Source organism: Heterodontus francisci, chromosome 16, assembly GCF_036365525.1.
Source record: "Heterodontus francisci isolate sHetFra1 chromosome 16, sHetFra1.hap1, whole genome shotgun sequence".
NCBI classification, from domain to species: domain Eukaryota; kingdom Metazoa; phylum Chordata; class Chondrichthyes; order Heterodontiformes; family Heterodontidae; genus Heterodontus; species Heterodontus francisci.
This window is the reverse complement of record NC_090386.1, coordinates 86632605-86658083: the sequence shown is the minus strand read 5'-3', so window position 1 is coordinate 86658083 and position 25479 is coordinate 86632605. Positions and strand designations below refer to the sequence as shown.

General features: G+C 40.0%; 1 protein-coding gene across 2 annotated transcripts in view; it reads left to right on the top strand.

Moving 5' to 3' along the window:
• cyld2 (cylindromatosis (turban tumor syndrome) 2) overlaps positions 1-19417 on the top strand; it is a 73187-nt gene extending 53770 nt beyond the window's left edge. The window contains exons 5-15 of one of the 2 annotated variants that reach the window (XM_068048543.1): positions 1101-1450; positions 2918-3083; positions 3956-4097; positions 4957-5064; positions 6224-6303; positions 7595-7661; positions 13132-13261; positions 14285-14393; positions 14925-15043; positions 15187-15391; positions 17527-19417. In XM_068048543.1, coding sequence (XP_067904644.1) covers positions 1101-1450; positions 2918-3083; positions 3956-4097; positions 4957-5064; positions 6224-6303; positions 7595-7661; positions 13132-13261; positions 14285-14393; positions 14925-15043; positions 15187-15391; positions 17527-17702 — 1652 coding nt within the window. In that variant the 3' untranslated portion in view covers positions 17703-19417. Of the gene's footprint in view, positions 1-1097; positions 1451-2917; positions 3084-3955; positions 4098-4956; positions 5065-6223; positions 6304-7594; positions 7662-13131; positions 13262-14284; positions 14394-14924; positions 15044-15186; positions 15392-17526 lie in introns of both variants that reach the window. The other variant, XM_068048542.1, reaches the window with a different exon arrangement.
• The last annotated feature ends 6062 nt before the right edge of the window (positions 19418-25479 follow it).

The window sequence follows — 25479 nt, the reverse complement described above, 5'->3', positions numbered from 1 at the left end:
CACCCCCCTCCCCGCCTTGAAAATTTTATTCCCCCTCCCCCACCAAGTTCTTGCCTCGAAATTCAGTTCCGTAGGCACACAAAGAACGAACGGCGGTTGTAAAATTGGCGAGAGATGGCCACCGCTTGCAGGTAAGTTCATTTACATGTTTTTATTTATTTGAACATTAAGATGAAGTGCCCGCCGCCAGATGGTAGGGGGCCGCACCGAGGTCCCCCCGCCGCCGTTAATATGTGGCAGGCCCTTCTCAACGTCACTGGTCGAGGTGGGCCTCTCCCCACAGAATTTTACCAGGCCCCTCGCCGTGACCCACAGTATCGAGGGGCTGGTAAAATTCAGCCCTACGCTTCGAAAACTCCTAATCCAGTAATGTTTGCTACATCTAGTCTTGATTCTTTACTTCCAGAGAGTGAAAATTTTGCTCTGGAGGTAGCAGTTGATGGTGAAAGTGAGATTGTTTAATAATTCTATAGTCTATGGAGTTATTAGATGGATTGGGCCCATAACAAACTAGATGAAACTTGCCATGCTGATTTTAAGGGATCACTTCGGTGTGAGCTGCATTTAACCAAGACCAATTGACTATGATATCTATCTCTCCCGTTCTGTTTTTTTTTTTAACTGAAGTGTCCGTATGTAATTTGTTTTTCAATTGCTAACCATAGAAAGGTTACCGCACAGAAAGAGGCCATTCAGCCCATCCGGTCTGCGCCGGCTAAACAATCTAGCCGCCCATTCTAATCCCACCTTCCAGCACCTGGTCCATAGCCTTGCAGGTTACAGCACTTCAGGTGCAGTTCCAGGTACCATTTAAACACCTGAGTTCAGCCCAAGGAGATTTTCTTTTAATGCTCTTGATGACTTTGTCAACTCTTCAGGCACGAGGATCAGGTTAATATAGGAAGAGCCCCATTTCCCTTCACCCTTCTCTTACCTTCAAAGAGCTATGAGTAGAAAAACTCACTCTGGAAGCCTGAGTATAGTTAACTGTCAGGATAGGGTTGCATATGAGGATGTGCTACTTTTATTCTGAATGATCCTTTGTGTCATAATAAATGAATTATTAGTGGTTTGACCTTATTGTGTTATCTTCTTAGTAGATGCAAAAAACTGGAACAAGTCCCCAGTTGGAAGTCCGACCCAACATGTTGGTTTGTCTCCCAGAAGAGTGGGCAGAGAAACATCAAATGAAGTTTCAACCTCATTTCTACCCCCTCTTTCCACGCCTGACCATTCAAAGAACTCTAAACACTACGCTTCAAAAACTCTTAACCCTGGGATGTCTACCCCATCCAGTCTTGATTCTCTGCTTGCAGAGAGCGAAAATCTTGTTCTAGACGTGGAGTCGATGGTGGAAGTGAGATTGCCTAATAATGCTATAGTCTATGGAGTTATTAGATGGATTGGTACACCGGAAGGACACTCCACACATTGGGCAGGAATTGAATTGGTGAGTGTGGATGTGTGGACATTTTCTGAACCATGTACATTTATAATTTTCAACTTTTTAAAAATAAATATTTCTACGTTAAGGATGTCAGTTGCTTTAATGACTAATGACGCTATCAAACAGCTTGCTCCAATACCTTGGTCTTCTGCTATCCCTACTCAGAAAAAACAAATTTGTTTAAGTTTTTACCTTTTGAATATCTTGTGCATATGTCAGTAGTTATGCAATACATTTCAACACCCTGTGGAAGGAGCAGCATAATGTACTAGCACCTTTGTTGCTAGTGTGTAACCCAGATTGTCCATTCATTTAAAAATTATGTGTCTTTGCTCACATGATGAGCTCTTCAGAATCACAGAATTATTACAGCACAGAAGGAGGCCATTCAGCCCGTTGTGTCTGCGCCAGTTCACCGCAGGAGCAATTCACGTAGTGCCACCCCTGCATTCTTCCTTTTCAGATGATAATAGAATCCCCTCTTGAATGCCTCAATTGAACCTGCCTCCACCACACTCTCAGGCAGTGCATTCCAGATCCCTAATTGCTCGCTTTGTGAAAACGTTTTTCTTCATGTCTCCATTGCTTCTTTTGGTAGTTTCCTAAATCTGTGCCCTCTTGTTCTTGATCCTTCCACCAATGTTCAAAAAAAAATAGCTACCTTGTCCTTTTAGGTAGTTCTGTTAATGTTTGATCACTAGCCACTGAAATTGAGGCTGATGCTGCAGTAGGAGATGAACAAGCCTGAATTAGTTTAGGAGGGTATGGGAGGCAAATGAGTGTGCCAGGTCTCTCCATGCCACCTTTACGAGTGTTATCATTGCTGGTGGGAACTTGCTGTATGAGGAAATCTTAGAAGCAGACCCTTGACGTCTCACTCTGTAGAACAAAGCTTTGCAGCTCCAAGATAGCGCACCATATTGGCTTTTTTTGTTGGATGCAGGGCTTTTGAGACCATCGTTGTAATTCAGTTTAGAATTTATTCTTTCTGGTCAAAGTGTAATCACCATGATGACATTAAATTGCTTAAGCATTACATTATCCTTTCCTTCCTGAGTGTTCTGCGTTCTTGTGACAAAGGTTGAGAAATGTGGAAGGCCATTGATAATTATGCATTTAGGATGTTGCTTTAAATTCTGGGTGCCATGTGGTAGTGAGGTGGATGTTTGATTCCTGACCATTGTGCTCCAGATTGCTGAAGAGACACTGAGTGGAAGCAATTTTTGCATCCAGGGCTTCATCTGAGTGGGCCACCCTGATGTACCTCCGAGGACATAGAGTAGCCTTTTTCTACCCCTTGCTGTTGGTTGTTACAAGACATAAATATATTTGCTGAAGAGGGTTATAAAATTAAAGGAGCATGGCACTCCAGGGCGGGAAGGAAGGGAAAAGGCAAGAGTGAAACTAAAGCACAATTTTGCGATGTTGGGAAGTAATATTTATTTATTTCTTAAAATCATTTATTTGTAGGACTATGAACTAAAAAACGGCAGTGATGGAACTTTCGAGAAAAATCGATATTTTAGGTGTGAATGGAACAAAGCAATTTTTATGCCATTAAGTAGCTGTAAACCAGATGCCCGTTTTTTCCCAAATGTACCGAAGGTGATACCTAACAGTCCAATTGGTGCACCAGGTAAAATTATCCTTTGCTTTCTGCCATAATTTTATTTGGCATTTGGGAGGGAGAATTATGACTGGGAGAAAGTAGTGACGTGAGAACTGCTGAGCCTGTGGAGTAAATTGGATTGCTCTAGTACCTTTTTGGGGAGGGCAGAATAAAGCAGCTGTTACTGAAGCAGCTCAGCAGGTTTATCAGAAACTTGTTGGTGCAATGCAGCAGCAGCAGAGAACCCTGTGCAAAGTGCTTGAGCTCCTGTAAGTTTTCATTCAGTCTATGAACCAGATACAAAAATAGAAAATACAGGAAACACTGAGCAGGTTAGGCAATGTTTGTGGAGTAAACATATTGATGTTTCTGGTGTGTGACCCCTTTGTAAAGCTTGTTAACCAGTATTGATATACTGTTCCTTCTACCCTTGGCTAAAGTTATACACAATTTACTTGATTAGAGAAGGTAATAGTTGGCTGCTTTCATGTCTGTAAACATTTAGAAAGGACTGAAATTATAAACCACTTGATCATTTGATAAAGTAGGAGAAAAATTCCATGATGTAGATTGGGCTAATTAACTCCCAAAGACAAGAGCTGAGCATGAGATGCCAGTGAATGGTATGGCCAATTTATTTATTACATCTGAGTTGGGATAGAGCAAAGAATGAGGATTGTTCCTATTAAATCATTGCTAAATCATTCATTATAGTCATTAGGACTTCAGGATTAGACTTTGTATGTTTAAATTGAGTGTTTTATGTTGTAGTCCAATTAAATTGGGGACTGCAGCTGGGGTTTTCAATCAGGGTGTTTCTGGATTTCTGACATAATTACGATACATTGCTGATATAAGTTAGTATTGAAAATATTAATTTGACCTGTTTAAATTACAAGTGAAGACAGTTCAAGACCATCTGACCATCAAAGAGGATGTTCCACCAGTGCGAGAAGACGAAGCACTACAGCTGATGAAGGGAACAATGAAAGGGATTCAGGGACATTATAATTCTTGTTATCTGGACACCACAATTTTCAGGTTAGGCTGATGTTTCTAGTTTTACATCAGTTGTTATATGATTCTGCTGTTCTTGTGAAGGGTTAATTGCATGCTGAAAGCACTCGGCAGGTGCTGATGAGGAATATAAACTCTGGTTTCTGCTTTTGACCAGATGTAGTCTCATTAAAGACACCATTTTGCATCTGGTTGTTCAATTTAGGATAAGAGCGAATGAAAGGTCTGTATCTCATGAGACAGGCTGAAGCAGTTCACAGCTACCAAATAGCACATAATTTGACAATAGTAATAACTAGGTTAGCCACCCCACTGAAATGTCATAAGAATGTCTGTTTTTGGAAATAGGAATAGCATTCAGCAATAATGGTTGCTTTTCAAATGTTGTGACTAATAGGTATTATTAAATAATAAGTAGCCCCTTAAATGTGTGCTGCCTCAGCGTTGTGGGTTGACACTTACAGTGCCTGTACAATTTGAGTTCCCAGTCTCTGCTCAGGATCAGGAAAAGCAGAGGGTCCAAAAGGAGTGGAAAAATTGGAGTAATTCCTGGGTCATGTTTGTGTGCCTCCTAGTAGCTGTTTCAGATTTCATACCTGGGGGTAGATTTCCCTCGATATGTCAAATAGGGAGAAAAATAGATTGAATCTATTGAAGCTAAGTCAGGAAAAAGTAGATCTGTTTTCCTCTCAGCTTGGCTTATGCTATAGCTGATCTAGAGGTGCTTATTGCTGACGCCAAATGCCAACAGTAGAAAATGTTTAATTCCCAGCTCTGATAACCATTATAACTGTATACAAATAAGGATATACTTCATTGAATCAGATCTGATTGTTGTTTTACTTCCCATTGAATTTCATTATTTAAAATAATGTTTTTCCAGCTTATTTTCGTTCACATCAGTGTTGGATAGTATACTTCACATGCCTGGACAACACAATGAGAAAATTCAACGTGTACTGAGGGAGGACATAGTCAACCCACTACGAAAGTGAGTGAGGATGGTACTTGCAATCCTGTACCTGAGCATTTAAAAATTTTGACAATTTTGATCTTTTTAATGACTTTAACATTTTGGTAAGCATTATCACATGTTGCTGCCACTCCTAATAGTGGGAAGCTAGTCCATACAGCAATGTCCCAGATTGAATTCTCAGCCTCTGCTAAGTTAGCTGACCTGAGTCAGTGCAATGTAGAGGCACTAGATTTGGCCTCAACACCCTTGAGTCTAAAATGAGAAAATCAGCTAGGGTTCTCGCACTTAATCATTACATAGTTATCCGTACTAGAAGTGCATTTGTGCAGAAGTCTTAGGACAGGATTGTTACAAATTTCACAACTCTGCTGTAAGTATTCTTTTTGGTTCAAAATCACCAGTGCACTCCAATAAGTGAACTTTGCATTCCTTAAAATCTGGAGACAACTTATACTGCACAGTACCCAGTTAAATAACAACATGGACCAGAGATTATAATAGTAGACCAACTGTTGCTTATACTGGGTTCTGTGATCTTACATATGCCAATTTATACATTCTCCCATATTTCTCAAAGGCAGGCTGGACAGCAATCTAGCAAAGTAAGGCTAATTGAAAACCAATAAGCTGGCTTATTTTGAAATGAAGCATGAATGAACAGAATACAATTTTTCAGTGAGACTCCATCAATTCCCTACTGCTGCTCTTACCATAAAACAAAATTACCAACCATTTGTTGTATAGCGTTTGCATGCTTTTCAACATCAGAAAATTATGCTCAATTTCTGGGAATTAACCCTTTGAAAACAAAACGTGACCCTACAGTAACACAAATTAAACCAAAATTCCCTTCTAACCCAAATTGGTAAAAACAATCCCACTATGTTAGAATTGTTTCTTGCTGTGATGCCTAAACAGATGAGTAGCCTAATATTCTTTACACTTATTTGTGAAGTGTGACCACTTTAGTGAGGTACTGGAAGTCTGTCTGAACCCATTCAACTGTAACCCAACAAGAGATGCTGCCTTGGTGACAAAAAGGGAACGGGGAAATGATTAGTATAGAAGTGTTCTGAAATATTGCAATTTGTAATTTTTTCTGTAACCTAGGATCCGGATTTTTAAATAAGTGTTCAAGACGCCAAGGGTTAACCAACAAATCCTTTGATCCTAGGACTGGGGTTGTGAATGCAGATAAGGTGACAAAATTGAGGAAACTCTTAGGATGTGACACGTTTATTTCGGCAGAGAAGGGTAACTTTTTTTTTCTGAATAAGTAATACTCTATAGAAGCTAATTGAATCAGTCCAGAATGTATGAATTCATGATATATATCCTGTCTATCTCTCTCTCTCTCCCTCTCTCTATTGGATGTCTTCTGTGTATAAGATGACTGCTATCCTAGTGTCCCGCAAAATGCTTTCAGCTCATGTCATATCAAAAATTCTCAGTCATTTGCACCCTAATAGACATAATCACTCTCTCTTCAAAACTTGACATGTATTTTATATATATGAATTGATAAGCTGCTCAAGTTTTGCTATTTTGTTGGTTGTGATGTTATGACATTAAACTCTCTTTATTTTTATGATAATTGACTTAACATTTAATTGAACCAATGATGTATTTGTACTTAGTTCTGCAAAGAACTGAGTAAAGCATGTGAGCTTGTGGTTATGACACAATGCAAGTGATGGAACATTGTACAATTTTTGTTGGTACTGTGGGGTTGTATTCACACTTGTAGAATCGTTTCTTAATCGGCATAATTTTTTGGTATTGCATTAGACTCTTACACTTCCTAGCCTTCTCATGGAGGCAGAAGACAGAGTTATTTGTGCAATCCAGATCTCCCCATGGTCACAGTCAGCATTGACGTGCATCAGCTTAGTTGGGTGACTGCTTTTTTTTTTCCACTTCTCCAACTCTGTGCTCTATGTCTTGTCCCTAACACTGGAATAATAAAACTCAAGAGCCTTGCCAGCCCAGCTGATCATGTAGGCTCAGGTTTCAAGTTGTTAGACTGTGGTTTTGTGGAACAGACTAAGTCTGCTATTCGGACCACTTGGCTGTTGACTTGGCATCGCTCTTAAAATTTATCCAGCTATGTTTTATATTTTTTTTGTTATTGTGGATGTACTGTGTGTATAACAGAATGCACACACTTTCTAACAGTCATTTTTACAATATACAGAAAAAGAGCTGCAGAAGGATCCAAACTATCTGCAATCTCTTGATTGATATTCCAACATGGCTTTTCTGATCTCCAGTTTAAATTGTAGTTAACCTTTGATCTTTCCTAGTACTTATTTAACATCAATTGGACTTTGTAGTCTTAAAGGAACACATCTCCAGTGTAATAATGCATTGTGTTTTACACGCTCATAACGCACATGTCCTTATAAATCTGAATATTAGCTGACTTAGCATGCCTTGAACGATCCGCTAATGTATATCATCTTCAACCATTGTTACTATGTAAAACTAAAGTGATTGATGCTGTTTATATAAACATGAACATACTGTGCAATTTTTCTAATTTTAGATCCAGAAGAATTTATCAATGTTCTACTGCATGAAGCCCTGGCAGTTGATCCATTGCTAAAGATCAGGTAGATTTTAATAATGTATTTTTCTCCTTTTGCTACTTAGCAATACTGAATGTTGCCAGAACACAGTTTCACAAGTGACAGCTGCCGATTGGTACGTTATAATTGTGCTCAGTTCATGTGAGTCTGGACAGGACATGTTGTTAGACTATTGAACCATGATGGTCATCGGTTGAGCTCAATCCTAGCTCATTTGATGTTCAATGGTAGATTTATTTTCTTCTTTCCCTCCCTAGCTGGGGATGCTAAGGCCAACAGTAAACCTCAAATTGTTGCCCAACTTGTCTAAGTACAGGTTACTAAGCATAGGCTTTGAGTTGCTTCAGGGACTTGTTGGTGTATGTAGCTGTTTGTTACACTGAGTGATACTGTAGTCCATTCAAGCACCTCAGATGATGGTTTTAAATTCAAGAGAGACTCTGGACTTCAACCAACATACAAATTACAACATGCATCTAATTTCTAAATTCAATTTCGTCAGTTCCTCTAAACAGAAAAAATCAGTTTGAAAGTAGATGTTTAAATCAATTCAGAGTAATCGTTAGGTACTGTGAAGAAATTAGTTTCTCTGTTGTCACTAGAAGTCACACTATTTGATACTGGCTTAAGTGCAAGTCTAAGAGTTGAGTGCATGGATTTTCTGTTTATCTTGATAGTGTGGTCATTATCACACAGAAAATCCTTCTGTTTAATCTTTGCTGCAAAACCTATTTAGGAACTTAATAAAAGTAATTGCCCATGTTGACATTTTACTGTTTCCTGTTATTTATTTAGGGGGTTATTGTGACATCTGGTGACAATAGGCTACTAACAATGGCTCCAAAATAATAAATGGCTGCTCAATCACAGTAAGGGGAAAACATATGCAGCAAGACCTGGACAGCATTCAGGCTTGAACTGATATGTGGCAAGTAACATTCATGCCACATAAGTGCCAGGCAATGAACATCTCCAACAAGAGAGAATCTAACCATCTCCTCTTGATGTTCAACAGCATTACCATTGCTGAATCCCCCACTATCAACATCCTGAGGGTTACCATTAACCAGCAACTTAACTGAACCAGCCATATTAATACTGTAGCTACAAGAGCAGGTCAGAGGCTGGGAATTCTGTAACGAGTATCTCACCTCCTGATTCTACAAAGCCTGTCCACCATCTACCAGGCACAAGACATAGGTGTGATGGAGTACTCTCCATTTGCCTGGATGAGTGCAGCTCCAACGACATTCAAGAAGCTTGATACCATCCAGAACACAGCAGCCTGCTTGATTGGCATCCCATCCACCATCTTAAACATTCACTCCCTGCACCACTCTCATTCAGGGCCAGCAGCGTGTACCATCTACAAGATGCTCTGCAGCATCTCATCAAGCCTCCTTCAACAGCATCTTCCAAACCCATAACTTCTACCTCCTAGAAGGACAAGGGCAGCAGAGGCATGGGAACACTACCATCTGCAAGGTCCCCTCTAAGCCACACACCATCCTGACTTGGAACCATATTGCTGTTCCTTCACTGTTGCTGGGTCAAAATCCTGGAGCACTCTCCTTCACAACACTGTGGGGGTACCTACACTACATGGACTGCAGCGGTTCAAGCGGGCAGTTAACAACTGCCTTCTTGAGGGCATTGGGGATGGGGAACAAATGCTTGCCTTGCCAGTGATGGATTTTGAGGTAGTAATAAGGATAAAACTGTCAGTGTTGCGTCATTATTCCACGGAAACTGACAGCAAATTCCAGAGTCGGACATGTGCAGTTAAACACGGAAATCCAGAAGTTGCTGTCGGTGATTCTGTGCCTGTCCAGAGGGTGAGCTGTTGAAGTTCCTCAGACTGCAAATGAGTAGAAATCACTGAACTGATGAGAACTTGCCCTTTTATGCTATTAGTCTTGCTGTAAAAACCTTTGAAAAAGTTGAATGAGGTGTGGCTGGGTTTTAAGCAATGTACTAAGTTCATAACTGCTGTAAAACCTCTCTGTCTCTGGAAAACTAATTTTATATTTGTGGAATGTCAGATTTCTCCATTATGATTTCACATTTTTAATTTTTAAAAAAATGTATATTTCAGCTTCTACTTTAGTCCTGTGTGTATGTTCAATCATTTATATCATTCTCTCTCAAACTAAAAGTGAAGGATGATCAGTGCATTTTACTTCCTGGTTTTCTTTCTTTGAGAGTACTTCAGTTTGATTTTCTGCTTACTGTGCTTGATGGCATCACTGTTGCTAGACTCCTGGAGATCCCCTTGACTTGGCGTCAGAATCAAACTGACTTCGGGAAAGGGGAAATCCATGCCACAGAGGTTACTAGATCTTTGTGGGCAGCTTTCTTCAAGGTCATTGGCATTTGTCATTGACCACGAAAACAGTGCCATACCTTTGAAATTCAATTTTGTGCAGGTGAAATGATTAAACCGTGAATGCTAGGAGCTTACTCCTATCAGAGTAGTTTTCTGTGTATTGTGCATTAAATGCAATTGGTTTGGAGGCTGGAGTTTCCCTTTTAAATGCTTGTGATACAGCAGTGGGATTTTCAATGGATGGATGGAACTTTTGCCAATTTTTATATTGGCTGTTACTTAGTGAGGTGTGCTTTCGCGAGCAAGTGCAATACAAACAATAAAAATTTGCAAATATGGGTGCTGGAACGTGTCTGCTTCCTTACGCCAGGAGAGGAGAAGTTTAATGTTCTGTGTCAGCTTGGAGGACTTGTTGGCCTCAAATAATTGATACCTATGGTAATGTTTGACTCATCTTCAGGCTTCGCGAGGCTTGGCCATAGATGCAACTTTGTTTTCTAAGTTCATCAACCTTCAAAAGTGATTATTTTACAGCTTATAGTTGCATTTATGAACAGATAAAATTTATGAAGTTGTGGAAGTAATCCTGTGAAAGTGGCTAAATTAATACCATGAAATATTGACAGAAAAGAGATCACAGTTAAATAACGTGAGGGGGAATGGGAGGAAAACGATTCATTGCTGAGGTGGTTTTGAAACCTAATGTAATCTCCAGCCCTGTTTGTACAATTTGTAAAAATAAATTAATTTGTTAATATTGGTTCATAACTGGAATATACAAGAGACTCCGAGAGGAGTATAGAAAGTGCAGGGGTGAAGTAAAAAAGGAAATTAGAAAAGCAAAGAGAGGACATGAAAAATTATTGGCGAGTAAAATCAAGGAAAACCCGAAGATGTTTTGTCAGTACATTAAGAGGATAACTAAGGAAAAGGTAGGGTCTATCAGAGATGTACAAGGGAACTTGTGCGTGGATGCAGAAGATGTGGGCAGGGTTCTTGATGAGTTTTTTTGTCTCTGTCTTCACAAAGGAGAGGATTGATGTAGGCATTGTAATTAAAGAGGAGGAGTGTGAAATATTATATATATGATGAGCATAATGAGAAAGGAAGTACTAGATGGTCTGACATCCTTGAAAGTGGATAAATCGCCAGGGCTGGATAGATTGCATCCCAGGTTGTTAGAGGAAGCCAGGGAGGAAATAGCGGATGCGCTGAGGATCATCTTCAAATCCTCACTAGATACAGGAGAGGTATCAGACGATTGGAGATCTGCGAACGTTGTACCATTGTTTAAAAAGGGTGCGAGGGATCAGCCAAATAATTATAGGCTGGTCAGTCTGACCTCGGTGGTGGGTAAATTGTTGAATCTATTCAGAGGGATAGGATAAACTGCCACTTTGAAAGGCACGGTTTAATTAGGGATAGTTGGCATGGATTTGTTAAGGGAAGGTCATATCTTACTAACTTAATTGAGTTTTTTGAGGAAGTAACAAGAAGGATTGATGAGGATAGTGCAGTGGATGTGGTCTACATGGACTTTAGTAAGGCATTTGACAAGGTTCCACATAGCAGACTGGTCAGTAACATGAAACCCCTGGGATACAGGTGATTGTGGCAGGTTGGATCCAAAATTGAATCAGCAATAGGAAACAAAGGGTAGTATTCGACGGTTGTTTTTGCGAATGGAAAGCTGTTTCCAGAGGCGTTCCACAGTGCTCAGTGTTGGGTCCCTTGCTGTTTGTGGTATAAATGATTTGGACTTAAATGTGGAGGCATGATTGGGAAATTTGCTGAAATTTGACCATGTAGTTGATAGTGAAGAGGACAGCCGTAGACTCCAGAAAGATATCAATGGTTTGGTTGAGTGGGCAGAAAAGTGGCAAATGGAATTCAATCCAGATAAGTGTGAGGTAATGCATTTGAGGAGGGCAAATAAAGCGAGGGAATACGCAATAAACGGGAGGATATTGAGAGGAGTAGAAGTGAGAGACCTTGGAGTATATGTCCACTGGTCCCTGAAGGTGGCAGGACAGGTAGATAGAGTGGCGAAGAAGGCATATGGATTGCTTTCCTTTATTGGCCGAGGTATAGAATTCAAAAGCAGAGATGAAATGCTGGAACTGTATAAAATGCTGGTTGGGCCACAGTTGGAGTATTGAGTACAATTCTGGTCACCACATTACAGAAAGGATATAATTGCTCTGGAGAGAGTACTGAGGAGATTTACAAGAATGTTATCAGGGCTTGAAAGTTGCAGCTATGAGGAAAGAATGGATAGGCTAGGGTTGTTTTCCTTAGAATAGAGGAGGCTGAGGGGTGACTTAATTGAGGTGTACAAAATTCTGAGGGGCCTAGATAGAGTAGACAGGAAGGACCTGTTTCCCCTAGCAGGGAAGTCAATTACCAGGGGGCACAGATTTCAGGTGATTGGTAGAAGAATTAGAGGGGACATGAGGAAAAAATGTTTCACCCAGAGAGTGGTAGGTGTCTGGAATTGACTGCCAGGAACAGTGGTGGAGTCAGAAACCCTCCGTTCTTTTAAAAGGTACCTGAACATGCACCTGCAGTGCTGTAACCTGCAAGGCTATGGACCAGGTGCCGGTAGATGGGATTAGAGTGGGCGACTAGTTTTCTCAGCCGGCATGGACACAATGGGCTGAATGGCCTCCTTCTGTGCTGTAATTTTTCTATGGTTCTATATCAAGGAGAGTAGACATTGTATTTTGTGTTCCCACGATTTATACTGAAATTTTGTCACTTTGGTCGTAGTTGTCTTGCAGTGAACTTCTAAAACTAGCAGTATTTTCTTCTTGAATTTGTATAAGCCAGGTAACAATCATAGAGCAGGCAGGTAACTCATTCTGAGGATTCTGCCATCAGCATTTCTCCTTCCTCCTGATATTTCCTTTGTGACCTGGACCAGGGTTGGCAACTAGTCTGGGCATGTGTGTTTTCAGCTGTGACATTTTGGAGATTGATTTTGTGTGCTACCTTGGATGATTCTTTTTCATTTAGTTTTTAGAGATTCCATTCACACCTACGAATCTTAACCCTGTTAATTTTTATAGTACTATTTATGGTTACCTTATGTTGGCTATATAGGTTGCATATTTATTGATATAAGCCCAAGAGGTTTGTGTAATATTATTATTCATGTGCATAATTCAGGTCAGGCCAGAAAATTCAGGAGAGCTACTGTTATCAGATAATCCTGGAGAAAGATGAAAAACTGAAAGTACCAACAGTACAGTTGCTCCTGGAGAGATCCTTTCTGTCTTGTGACTTGAAATTTGAGGAGGTTGGTTACAGTCTCTTTTCAAAAATTGTTGAGACCTTTTTATTTATTTTTTGATCTCAAGTGTTGAGGATATTGTTCTGTTACTCTGTCAGAGTGAACTTTTGGAAATAAAATCTTATCAAGCTTCATTACACTTCAGTTTGCTTAGTGATTTACCTTCTATACAATACAACTAACTTTTATTTTAGAACTTTAAAAGGACCCCTTCAAACCAAATACTTCTGATTTGTTTTTATTTACACTAAAAAGTTTGAACTATCTACTAATGTTAATTAAGCAGTGTAACACTACAAAGTGACCATTTGGGACTAAAAATCTGAATTATCAGATAATTTGAATTAAAATGAGTAGGCTTATTGCAACATTCTTAATGCTTTGACATCTTAAAATCTACTAGTAAATCACTCCTATCTAATGTTTCTTGACTTGTAAAGTTTCTTTTGGTTTATGAAGGAAGCCCTATCATATGCTGTCATGGGTGTTGTCACTCCAGAATTGGCCTTTATAGCCACTCCAGGCGCTGCTTCACAAACCACTGACCACCTCCAGGCGCGTATCCATTGTCTCTCGAGATAAGGAGGCCCAAAAGAAAGAAACATGGGTGTTGTATATTACTGTTTATAGATTTTTAAACATTTATGTTGTAATCAGTTATATTTGTCATTTTACCATTGGGGCTTAGGTTGAATTATGCCCAGATTGAAAGGATCAGCATCTTTTCTCTGTTGACTGTATGGATTCAATTTAGGGCACCTTCTTTCTCCTACACCCCTACTTCCTCCCCACCTAGCACAAAACTGCCAATAATTTGGCTGTAATGTGGGAGTTGTGGACACTATGGCCGGTGTGGATAATAATGTTGCACGGGGTGAGGGGGTTGGTTTAAGAAACTTGAGTCTGAAGTTAAGGCACATTGGAGCGATGTGGCGAGATTTTCACTCCGCATCTAACCTGTATGATCTTGAGCTGACAAGACCTGCTAAGATCCTCTGAAACCCATTTTTGGCATTGTCTTTATTTCAGATCCCATCGTGCCTGTTGGTTCAGATGCCACGATTCGGAAAACAGTTTAAAATGTTCACACAAATCATGCCCTCGCTGGAGTTAGATATCACAGATTTACTTAATAACTGTAAGTATAGGCTCCATGTTGGTAGTTTTGCCACTCGTATGGCAACACTGTTTCCTTTTGCATGATGGCATGTAATTGTACAAGTGAATTAACTAACAATAAATGCACATATATCTTACTGTGATTATACCCACCTGCTAGTACAAGTGCCACAGATAACATAATTACAGCATGTCCATTGTAATTAGGCAGTATCTATTTGAAATTATTGCTGTAAAAGATTTTGTATGACTGCCACAAACAGTATAGGGATTGAAATAACTTTTGTCGTCGCACATTTTATATCATGGACACCATTAATTACGTAATTGATGTAACCCACTCTCTGCAATCTTTCAATCAGCCAATATCCCAGACTCCTACACCATATTTGCTGGGTATGTCCTGTTCCACTGTCAGTACAGACCCATCAGAGCTAGAAGCACAATGATATGCAGTTGGGTGGGAGTGACACTAAACTTACCTAAAGTTCTAATGCTGAATTATATACTTTAAGTTGTATAAAGAGTGTGGCAATTTGGTTGTTTGCAGCTCTGAGACAATGCTTCATTTGTGGAGAAGTAGCGGAATATGAATGTGCTCAGTGTCTTCTGGACCCAACTCTTAATCCAGGCGCTATAAAACAATACTGTCACATTTGCAACAATCAGGTAAGAAATCAATTTTCAAAAAAAATTAAAAGTGAATAAGTTGCGTACTAAGTCTGTTAGACCACTGTTTTCAGTTCTGGGTTTGAATCCAGCCCACTCTGCTACCACTGTTATAATATCTTTTCTCTTGGAATTTACCACAGGTTCATTCCCATAAGGAGAGGAAGGGTCACCAATTCAGAAAATTTCCATATCCAAGAGATGTTTCTATCAGATCCCCTTTTCCACGACACAGGATGGAACTGTTTGCCGTGCTTTGTATTGAAACCAGCCATTATGTTACATTTGTGAAATATGGGCCCGGCAAAGATTCATGGCTTTTCTTTGACAGCATGGCTGATCGAATTGGTAATTTCTATTGATTGCATGCACAAAACAAATTGAACAGGGATTTTACAAAAGACTCCTTCTCATCACCCTTTTCATGTTCTAGGTTCATAACTGACTAACTTAGTCATTAATTTCCTGCAGTGGGAATAAAATGTGTTCTTTTGGGGGTGGGAAAGAGTTTGCTGATAGTACTGAAGTAACTCTAATGGTCAGCAGCATTTTCCACATAACCCTCTAAATGTGGGAGCTCTTTGTATATTAGTTTTTAGAGATACAGCACTGAAACAGGCCCTTCGGCCCACCGAGTCTGTGCTGACCATCAACCACCCATTTATACTAATCCTACACTAATTTCATATTCCTACCACATCCCTACGTGTCCCTATATTTCCCTACCACCTACTGATACTCGGGGCAATTTATAATGGCCAATTAACCTATCAACCAGCAAGTCTTTGGCATGTGGGAGGAAACCGGAGCACCTGGAGGAAACCCACGCAGACACAGGGAGAACTTGCAAACTCCACACAGGCAGTACCCAGAATTGAACCCGGGTCGCTGGAGTATTATTCTAAAATCCAGATTTGAAGCTACACAAAATATAGCTGATTCTGTGGGTTGTGAAAATTAGGTCAGTGTTTGCAACATCTCTTCCCAGCTTATCTTTTTCCTACACATAAACAGAAAATGCTGGCAATACTCAACAGGTCAGGCAGCATCTGTGGAAAGAAAAACAGACCTTTTGTCACAGATCTTGAAAGGTTAACTCTGTTTTTCAGATGCTGCCTGACCTGCTGAGTATTTCCAACATTTTCTGTTTTTGTTTCAGATTTCCAGTATCTGCAGTATTTTGCTTTTGTATTACCTTTTTTCTTAAAGCCATCCTTATTAGTTACTGATCAATGATCAGCTTAATTTGGTGAAGTGGACTGTACATTTGATGACATATCAAATTTTGCTCTGGTAATTGAGCAGTAGCTGTGGAGGCTAAGGCAGACCTACACACATGCTGAGCTTGGATCTCGAATCAGCACATTGGATCTGTTATTGTGGACAGTATATAATCTTTCCTATCTATAATGCAAACTAGTTTCTCCTTTTTTTTTCTGATATGCTCTTGAATATGTCTTTTGGCTTAACTAGCTTGACTTAATTTTGAAGTAAGAGCTGTTATTGTTGTATTATTCAACTACTATCTGACATCAATCCTGAATCCATCATCCTTTCCTACAAATCAACATCTTCAAAATGGAAATTATCCTTTATGACTTTAAGCAGCACTTGCCTGTCTGTACTCTAAAGATGTGATAACACAGTTGGGTTCCATACCTTGCATTGCATCAGATAAGATCATTAAGTTAGTTTGCTTTAGTGGTAATACTTTCACCTCGGAGTCAGAAAGTCCAAGCTAAACTCCAGGAGTTGAGCATATAATTTCAGTTGACAATTTCAGAGGAATATTGCATTATTGGAGGTGACATCTTTCAGACGAGACATTTAAGGGAGGTCCCCTCTGCCTGTTCACAATAATACCAAAGTATAGCTAATTCTGTGGGCTACGGAAATCCCACAGTATTATTCGCAGAAGAGCAGGGAGTTCTCCCAGTGTCCTGACCAACATGTATCCCTGAACTAACACCACAAAAACAAATTAACAAGTCCTCTCATGGCTGTTCATGGGGCCTTTTCTGTATGCAAAATGAGCATGCATTTCCCTACATTTCAAAACGCAATTTGTTCCCTCTAAAGCACTTTGGCTGAAGGGTATAAAAGACACTTCATAAGAAAAAAAGTTGCATTTAAGTAAAGCCTGGGACTGAGACCATTTGACCCACTAAAATTCTTTTTTTTTTGTGTTAACTTTTTTTCTGCACTATGGCAGATTATTTCAAAGAAGTTCTTCCTTAATAGTTGTTTTGAAATTTGCTTGTCACATTTATATTTATGTCTTCCAGTCCACTTTCTTGGCTTACTGTGAAGTAATAAGAGTTTGTCTTGTGTATATAAGTATTTTATATACTTTAATGAAGTGAGTATAAAAATTATATAGATTTAAAATCCACTGCTTTCTGCAGTGCAAGCATCTACTCCATTTCTTCATGCAGCTTGATGCCAGGTTTTTTCCACTAACCAACCCGTTCTCCTTACTCTAGGTGATGAGAATATTCCAGAGATAACAGATTGCCCACAAATAGGTGATTACCTGATGATGTCAGAGGACAAGCTGGCTTATACAGACCTGAAGCAGCTTGATGGATTTGCCAAAAGACTTTTCTGTGATGCCTATATGTGCATGTATCAGAGCCCAAGAATGTGCTTGTATAAATGACGTACAGCAGAATTCAAAAGGCTTACAGTGGACTGCACCTTCCAGTAAGTGAGTGGAAATAGTCGTGTCTTCAGTGTTCTACACATTTGTGTGGAATGATTATTCAGTGGGAAAGACTGTCTGTCAAATGCTTCTGTACTATCTTTAATCATCTAGTCTGCCATGCATTATGAAATAAGTGTGAACAAGGCCATCTGTTTCGAGTTTTTAATTAAACTCTATTTTAAATGACAGTTGCATTGCACTTAATTTTCATCCACTGTTTGTTACGAGAACAGAGAAGTGTACAGGGATTTATTTAGTCAGAAAATAAAACCAAAATGACGTAGCTAGATTTTGGGTGAAGAATATGGTGTAATTCTGCTATAGATTGTAGGAGGCAAAAGAAATTGCTGACAATAGGGTACTGTGCAACAGAGTAACGGCTGGACTTGCATAGCAGCTTGCATGTCAGGAAATCAGAGAATTTACTTGTATAAATTATATAATCACCAAATGACAACTGTAGGAATATCTTCCATTAGGACAATTAGTATCAGTTTAACTGTACATATTACAATTGTACATTTTCTTTAGAAACAGATTTACTGATCTCCTTGTGGATTTTAAAAAATTAATTTGCGGGATGTGAGCATCTGGGATGGGCAATAAGTGCTGGCCTCAACAATGGAGTGGCTTACTAGACCATTTCAGAGGGCAGTTAAGAGTCAACCACATTTGCTGTGGGTCTGGAGTCACATATAGGCCAGACCAGGTAAGGACGACAGATTCCCTTCCCTAAAGGATATTAGTGAACCAGGTGGGTTTTTACGACAATCTGGTAGTTTCATGGTCGCCCTTACTGATACTAGCTGTGATGGGGATATGATGGCTTGTTTCACAGGTCCACAATCCATCATTTTAAGTTTATTAATTGAAATTGTTGGAAAATTGGGCATGACAAGCCCCCAGTTTCCCATGAGAGCCGACTGTGTTAGATACCAAGGATTCAACACTATGCTGTCTGGTGGTCAGTGATCACCTTAACTGTCAGGTGGGAGAAGGAATTATTTTTAAAGGTGGACTGATGATCTGAATTCAGTGATAAGGCCACTGAGTTATGGTGGCTGAATCAAATACTGCTTTTTAAAAAAATTAGATTTCTGATTTTTTACTACAGTTTTGAAAATCATTTCAATTCCATCCATTCCTCTGTGACAACAGAAAATGAATGGTCTTGTCTACAATAGAGGATTGCTGTTCCCTCAAATCAGGGACTAAATAAGTCCAATTTCTTTTGTATTGCTTGGGATTTGGAGATTTCTGCCAGTGTTTTGGGGACAGCATGTAGTGATTTCATCTGCCACCTGTGAAAACCGAGAAGCAGTGTGGTTGCTTTGTTGTGTACATTAGTGGTCTCACCTGTACAAAGAAGTGATAGAATAACAGTTTTCCATTCACAAATCTACAGGAAAGCTAGAGGATACAACAACCTGTGTCCAGCATTGCCAAGGTGGTTGCAGAGCTGTAGGAAAAAAACTTTCCTGCTCTCTTGCTTGAGGCACTATATTTCTTAACATACAAAGAGGCAGAGGGCCAAGAACAACGAGCACAAATTAACAGTTGGGTAGATGTATAATGTATCTAATATGTGTTGTTAGATTTCACATTTCACTAATGAACATTTTTTATTTTCATTAAATAATTTTTGAGCACTCTAGTTTCAGAATTTTTTTTGTCATTTCATGTTCAGAGCAAGGGTGCCGTGCAGAAATGTTCAGCTGTGTTACTAGGTTGTAATGTTGCATATTTTTATAAATACATTTAAAGAAATAAGGGATGAGACATGTTCATGACTGCTATTCCCATCAATCTATTTCTATAGATGTACGTTACAAAGTAATATTATCAGGGTAGGAATTGATGCTCTGCTTGAGGTAGTGAGCTGCACAATCACTATTACTAATCACCAATGATCTAATTGAATGGCCTATTCTTGTTCCTTACTTGATGATAAAGCCAACAATGGCTCCCTTGTAACACTGATCTTTCACTCCCTTAGACCACCTGTAACTTCAGGCACTCTGTTACTCCCATTACATACCTTGCTTTGTACTGGTCCTGTTCACTGATGCTGTTGAATCTGCTAAGTATTTCCAGCAAATTTTGTTTTTCTTTCTAAAAGCAACCAAATGGACTGTTGAATATCCCATGTGGACCTTCTCCTCCCTGCACACATTTTGCATTGTTGCAATTAGTTAAACTTGGAAAAATTTGAAAATTGCAGCAGAGGGCAACAGGGTACCTGGGACCTCATGAACATCAGCCCCATGGTTGAAGGGTAGAGAAAGAAACAGCAAACAACGGAGACGGAAATGGGGTGAATTAGAATCAGATTAGACACAGAATAAAGTGGGAGAGAAAAATCGATTGATAGAGAAAAGAAAGAAGAAAGTAAGAAAATTGAAAAACAAATTTAAAACCTCTAGGAAAAATTCGCTACTCCGTTTCAGTTGTTCCCTTTCTGGGCTTCAGAGGTTGAGTAGCATGCCAGGATCATAAATCATGTCATTAACAGGGTCCTTACGATGTGAGACAGCAGCCCAAAATATTTGTGGTGAGATTGTTTTGTATTTATGGCACAAATACAGCAATTTCTTAACACGTGATGATTTGTGCAAGGCTAATGGCAGATCAGTGCAAATTGTCCAGCAATTCATGGCAATTTGCAACTCATGGCCCATCTCTTCCTTGTCATGAATTGCTGTTTTTTTAGACATTATTCATGGCAGGCACCATGAACCCATTATTTTCCAATTTGTGGGCCTTTATTTGGTGTGTCCCGTTCACGGGAAGTGCAGTGATGGAAATACAAAAACTGAAGAGTTATATTAAAAAAAGTTTTTAAAAGACTGATACACTTGCCTTCAAAAAGATGGAGGACAGTCACATGACACATACCATCTCCTACACTGAAATATACATGCCTGCTAGAACTGAAACTCATTAACTCCATCTGCATTGCAATTAAACAGCACATCACACATGGATGTGTGTTGTCCACAAAGTGAGCTAAAATAAAGGCAATAGCAGATGCTCCATCTCCAGCTACAATCGCTGCAATGAAGTGTGAATATCCCTCATCTTATCAAAATGGGCTGAGAGCAGAAGCCATTGTATGGCCCCTCAGGAACCAAAAGCCTAAAGTCACATGGGTGAAAACTAACACTTCATGAATTTATCTTATAAAGGTAACCTTTTTGGAGAACAAAGGGAGTTATCAGTCAAGTTCATCAGTCTGAGATCTCCAGCCACAGAGAGAACATCGAAAGCCATCTTTAATTCCAGCACAAGGCTGAGAGAGATATCAATTCCAGCTAAGACAGTTGAACCATGCTGAGACTAGCTGGCAACCAACTGCAGCAGAGAAATAAAAAGAGTGCCTTTTGAACAACAACTCCACCTATGAAAATTGCACTAAGAAATACCAGCACTATCTTCGAACTGAAGTGTTGACTGCCAGAAGACTTCAGCAGCCCAGCAAGGGCAAAGCAACCAGCAAACATGCTTGCAATTTTAAAGCATACCTATCAAGAGGATCCCACAGGTTTTTCCTGAAAACAGCAGACTTTACACCTTGAATTCTTAATGCCTCATCCTTTACCTTGTATCTATCTTTTCTTAAGTGTGCATGAGAGAGTAAATGCGTGTGTGGGTGGTGGTGTGAATATTTCAGGTGATTATTTAATAAATATTTAATCTTCAACAAACTTGTGCCATTTAATCTTTTATATCAACTCGAACAGGCAGATGAATTTGGTTTCAGAACTCATCTGAGAAATGGCACCTTCAATAATGTAGCGTTCTCTCTGTTACACTTATGTCAACCTGGATTATGTAATTCACTTCTGTACTGCCACATGAACCTACAAACTTCTAACTCAGAGGCAAAAATAGCACCACCTAATGTAACCTGGCACTTTATAGAGTGCATCCTGGAGAGCTTTTTGAAGCAGCACGTAGAAAGTTCTACAAGAGAAGAGGCAGTACTGAACCTAATCTTAGGAAATAAAGCCGGACAAGTGGTAGAAGTGTCAGTGGAGGAGCATTTCGGGGATAGTGACCATAAATAAGATTTAATGTAGTTATGGAAAAGGACAAAGATGGACCGGAAATAAAGGTATTGAATTGGGGGAAGGCCGATTTCAATATGATAAAACAGGATCTGGCCAAAGTGGACTGGGAGCAGCTACTTGTAGTAAAGTCTATATCAGACCAGTGGGAGTCATTCAAAAAGGAAATGGTGAGAGTTCAGGGCCAACATGTTCCCGTTAAGGTGAGGGGTAGGACCAACAAGTCCAGGGAACCCTGGATGTCAAGGGATATAGAGGATTTGATAAGGAAAAAAATGGAGGCTTATGGCAAATTCAGAGGGCTGAAAACAGCGGAGCTCCTAGAGGAGTAAAGAAAGTGTAGTGGGGTACATAAAGTAATTAGGAGAGCAAAGAGGGGGCATGAAAAAACACTGGCGGGCAAGATAAAGGAAAATCCCAAGGTGTTTTATAAGTATATTAAAGGCAAGAGGATAACCAGGAAAAGAGTAGGGACCAAAGTGGCAATCTGTGTGTGGAGCCGGAGGACGTAGGTGAGGTTTTAAATGATTCATTTTCATTTGTGTTCACTATGGAGAAGGACGATTTATTTTTTATTTATTTGATACAGCACTGAAACAGGCCCTTCAGCCCACCGAGTCTGTGCCGACCATCAACCACCCATTTATACTAATCCAACATTAATCCCATATTCCTACCACATCTCCTCAATTCCCCTACCTACACTAGGGGCAATTTACAATGGCCAATTTACCTATCACCCTGCAACTCTTTGGCTGTGGGAGGAAACCAGAGCACCCAGCGGAAACCCACACGGTCACAGGGAGAACTTGCAAACTCCGCACAGGGAGTACCCAGAATCGAACCCGGGTCGCTGGAGCTGTGAGGCTGCGGTGCTAACCACTGCGCCGCCCATGAGCCGATGTAGGTATAGAGATCAGGGAGGGGGATTGTGATATACTTGAACAAATTAGCATTGAAACAGAGGAAGTTTTAGCAGGCTTAAATGTGGATAAATCCCCAAGCCCAGATGAGATGTATGCCAGGCTATATGCGGCAAGGAAGTAGATAGCAAGGGCTTTGACACAAATTTTCAAATCCTCTCTGGCCACAGGAGAGGTGCCAGAGGTCTGGAGGACAGCCACCATTATTCAAGAAGGGTAGTAGGGATAAACCAGGTAATTACAGGCCAGTGAGTCTAACATCAGTGGGAGGGAAACTTTGAAAAAATTCTGAGGGACAGGATTAATCAAGGATAGTCAGCATAGCTTTGTCAGGGGGAGATCATGTCTAACAAATTTGATTGAATTTTTCGAGGAGGTGACTAGATGTGTAGATGAGGGTAAAGCAGTTGATGTAGTCTACATGGACTTCAGTAAGACTTTTGATAAGGTCCCGCATGGGAGATTGGTCAAGAAGGTAAGAGCCCATGGGATCCAGGGCAATTTGGCAGATTGGATCCAAAATTGGCTGAGTGGCAGGAGGCAAAGGGCGATGGTTGAAGGTTGTTTTTGTGACTGGATGCCTGTGACCAGTGATGTACCGCAGGGTTTGGTGCTGGGACCCTTGCTGTTTTGTAGTGTACATTAATGATTTAGACTTGAATATAGGAGATATGATCAGTAAGTTTCTGACACCACCAATTTTTGTCATCTGTAAATAGAGGAGAAAAGCCTTGGATTACAGGATATAGATGGGCAGAGCAGTGGCAAATGGAATTTAATCCTGAGAAATGTGAGGTGGTGCATTTTGGGAGGACTAACCAGCCAAGGGAATATACAATGGATGGTTGGACCCTAGGAAGCACATTGAACCTGGGTGTAGATCACTGAGGGCAACAGCACAGGTAGATAAGGTGGTTAGGAAGGCATAGAATATAACGGCAGGGAGGTTATGATTGAGCTGTATAAAACGCTAGTTCGACCACAGCTGCAATACCGTTTACAGTTCTGGTCGCCACATTACAGGAAGGATGTGATTGCAGAGGAGATTCACCAGGATGTTGCCTGAGCTGGAGCATTTCAGCTATGAAGAGAGACTGGATAGGCTAAGGTTATTTTCCTTAGAGCAGAGAAGGCTGAGAGGGGACCTGAATGAGGTATACAAAATTATGAGAGGCATAGATAGGAAGAAACTTTTTCCCTTAGCAGAGACGTCAGTCACCAGGGGGCATAGATTTAAGGTAAGGGACAGTGGGTTTAGAGGGGATTTGAGGAAATATTTTTTCACCCGGAGGGTGGTTGGAATCTAGAACACACAGCCTGAAGGGGTGCTAGAGGCAGGAACCCTCACAACTTTTAAGAAGTATTTAGATGGAACACTCGAAACGCCATAGCATACAAGGCTACGGGCCAAGCGCTGGAAAATGGGATTAGAATAGATAGGTGCTTGATGGCTGGCATGGACACGATGGGCCGGTTTCTGTGCTGTATAACTCTGACTCTTAAGACCACAAGGCACACAGTATAAAACCACATCACATATAAAAGGAGGATCGGACAATTGTTGCATTCAGATTATATCTGTATCGCCTTTTGCATACTCACAATTCTGAGATACTCAGTTTTAAGGCAATAAACTAGACACTTATTTGTAAAATACATTAAAGTATTTTTCACAATAGAATCGTAATCAAAAACTGTATTTTTATTTTGATATATACACTATGTTCATGCTCAAGGCAGGATACAATGTGCAAAAACATCTTTAAATTGAATGGAATATCTCCCCACTTGTCTTTGCAATGCCTCTACAGCAATGATCAGCATAGTTCAACCACACTGAATCAGGGGCTTCTGTTCTCCTTGAGGGATATGACTGTCCTCCCGTCCCTGCACAGAATTGCTGAAATGTGCCCGAGAGTAAGACAGCTCAGAGAACTATCATAGCTGTGGTTCAAACTCTAACTCAATGGGTTGACTAGGTGTGATCAACAGTCTGTTTAAACTCAAACCCAGTGAAACATTTCTTGCACACTACAACGAGCAGTGCCACCAATGACAAAGCTCAGTGGCAAACATGGACACTATTTACAAAGCATAACCCAGAAGCGTTTCCAGTTCTACTGCCTAAATTACATGTTTCTGGTCTTCACATTTTCAGTCCTCTTGACAGCAAGGATAACTCAAAGTGGGTGCTGAATTTATTAGAGACAGCTGCCTTCAGACTCCCCAACCACATCTTCCCTATCAGTCAAAGAAAATCTCCAAATCATTTGAAAATTGCTAACTATTCTAGCTGTGCACCAAACTAAAAATAAGAGGAAAGTTTGTTTTAGTGACTGCAGCAAACCCAGAGTCAAGTCAGTTTGAAAAACAGGCTGCACACCATCAGAATGCGACATGGGGGAAAAGTCTGCAGACTTTAATTAGACACCCAGGTGCTAAGCAGTGTTTGAACATTCAGACACATAGCTAAGATCTTAGTTCATTTAAATGACATTTTAACACTCCTAATTTAGGGCACTTCTATTTCTACATGTAGGTTCAGCACCTACTACTGTCCTTCAGCAAAAATACAATCTAACAGATCACTCATTGATTATCTAATGGTCCCACTTCAGTGCATTTGTAAAGTTTTGCAGTCCACTTAAAAGTATTAAAATATATTTTATCAAGAGAAGATAAAAGAGCTGGGACTCTACACTTTAGAGGAGTAGACATTGGGGCAATCTGATTGAGGTTTGT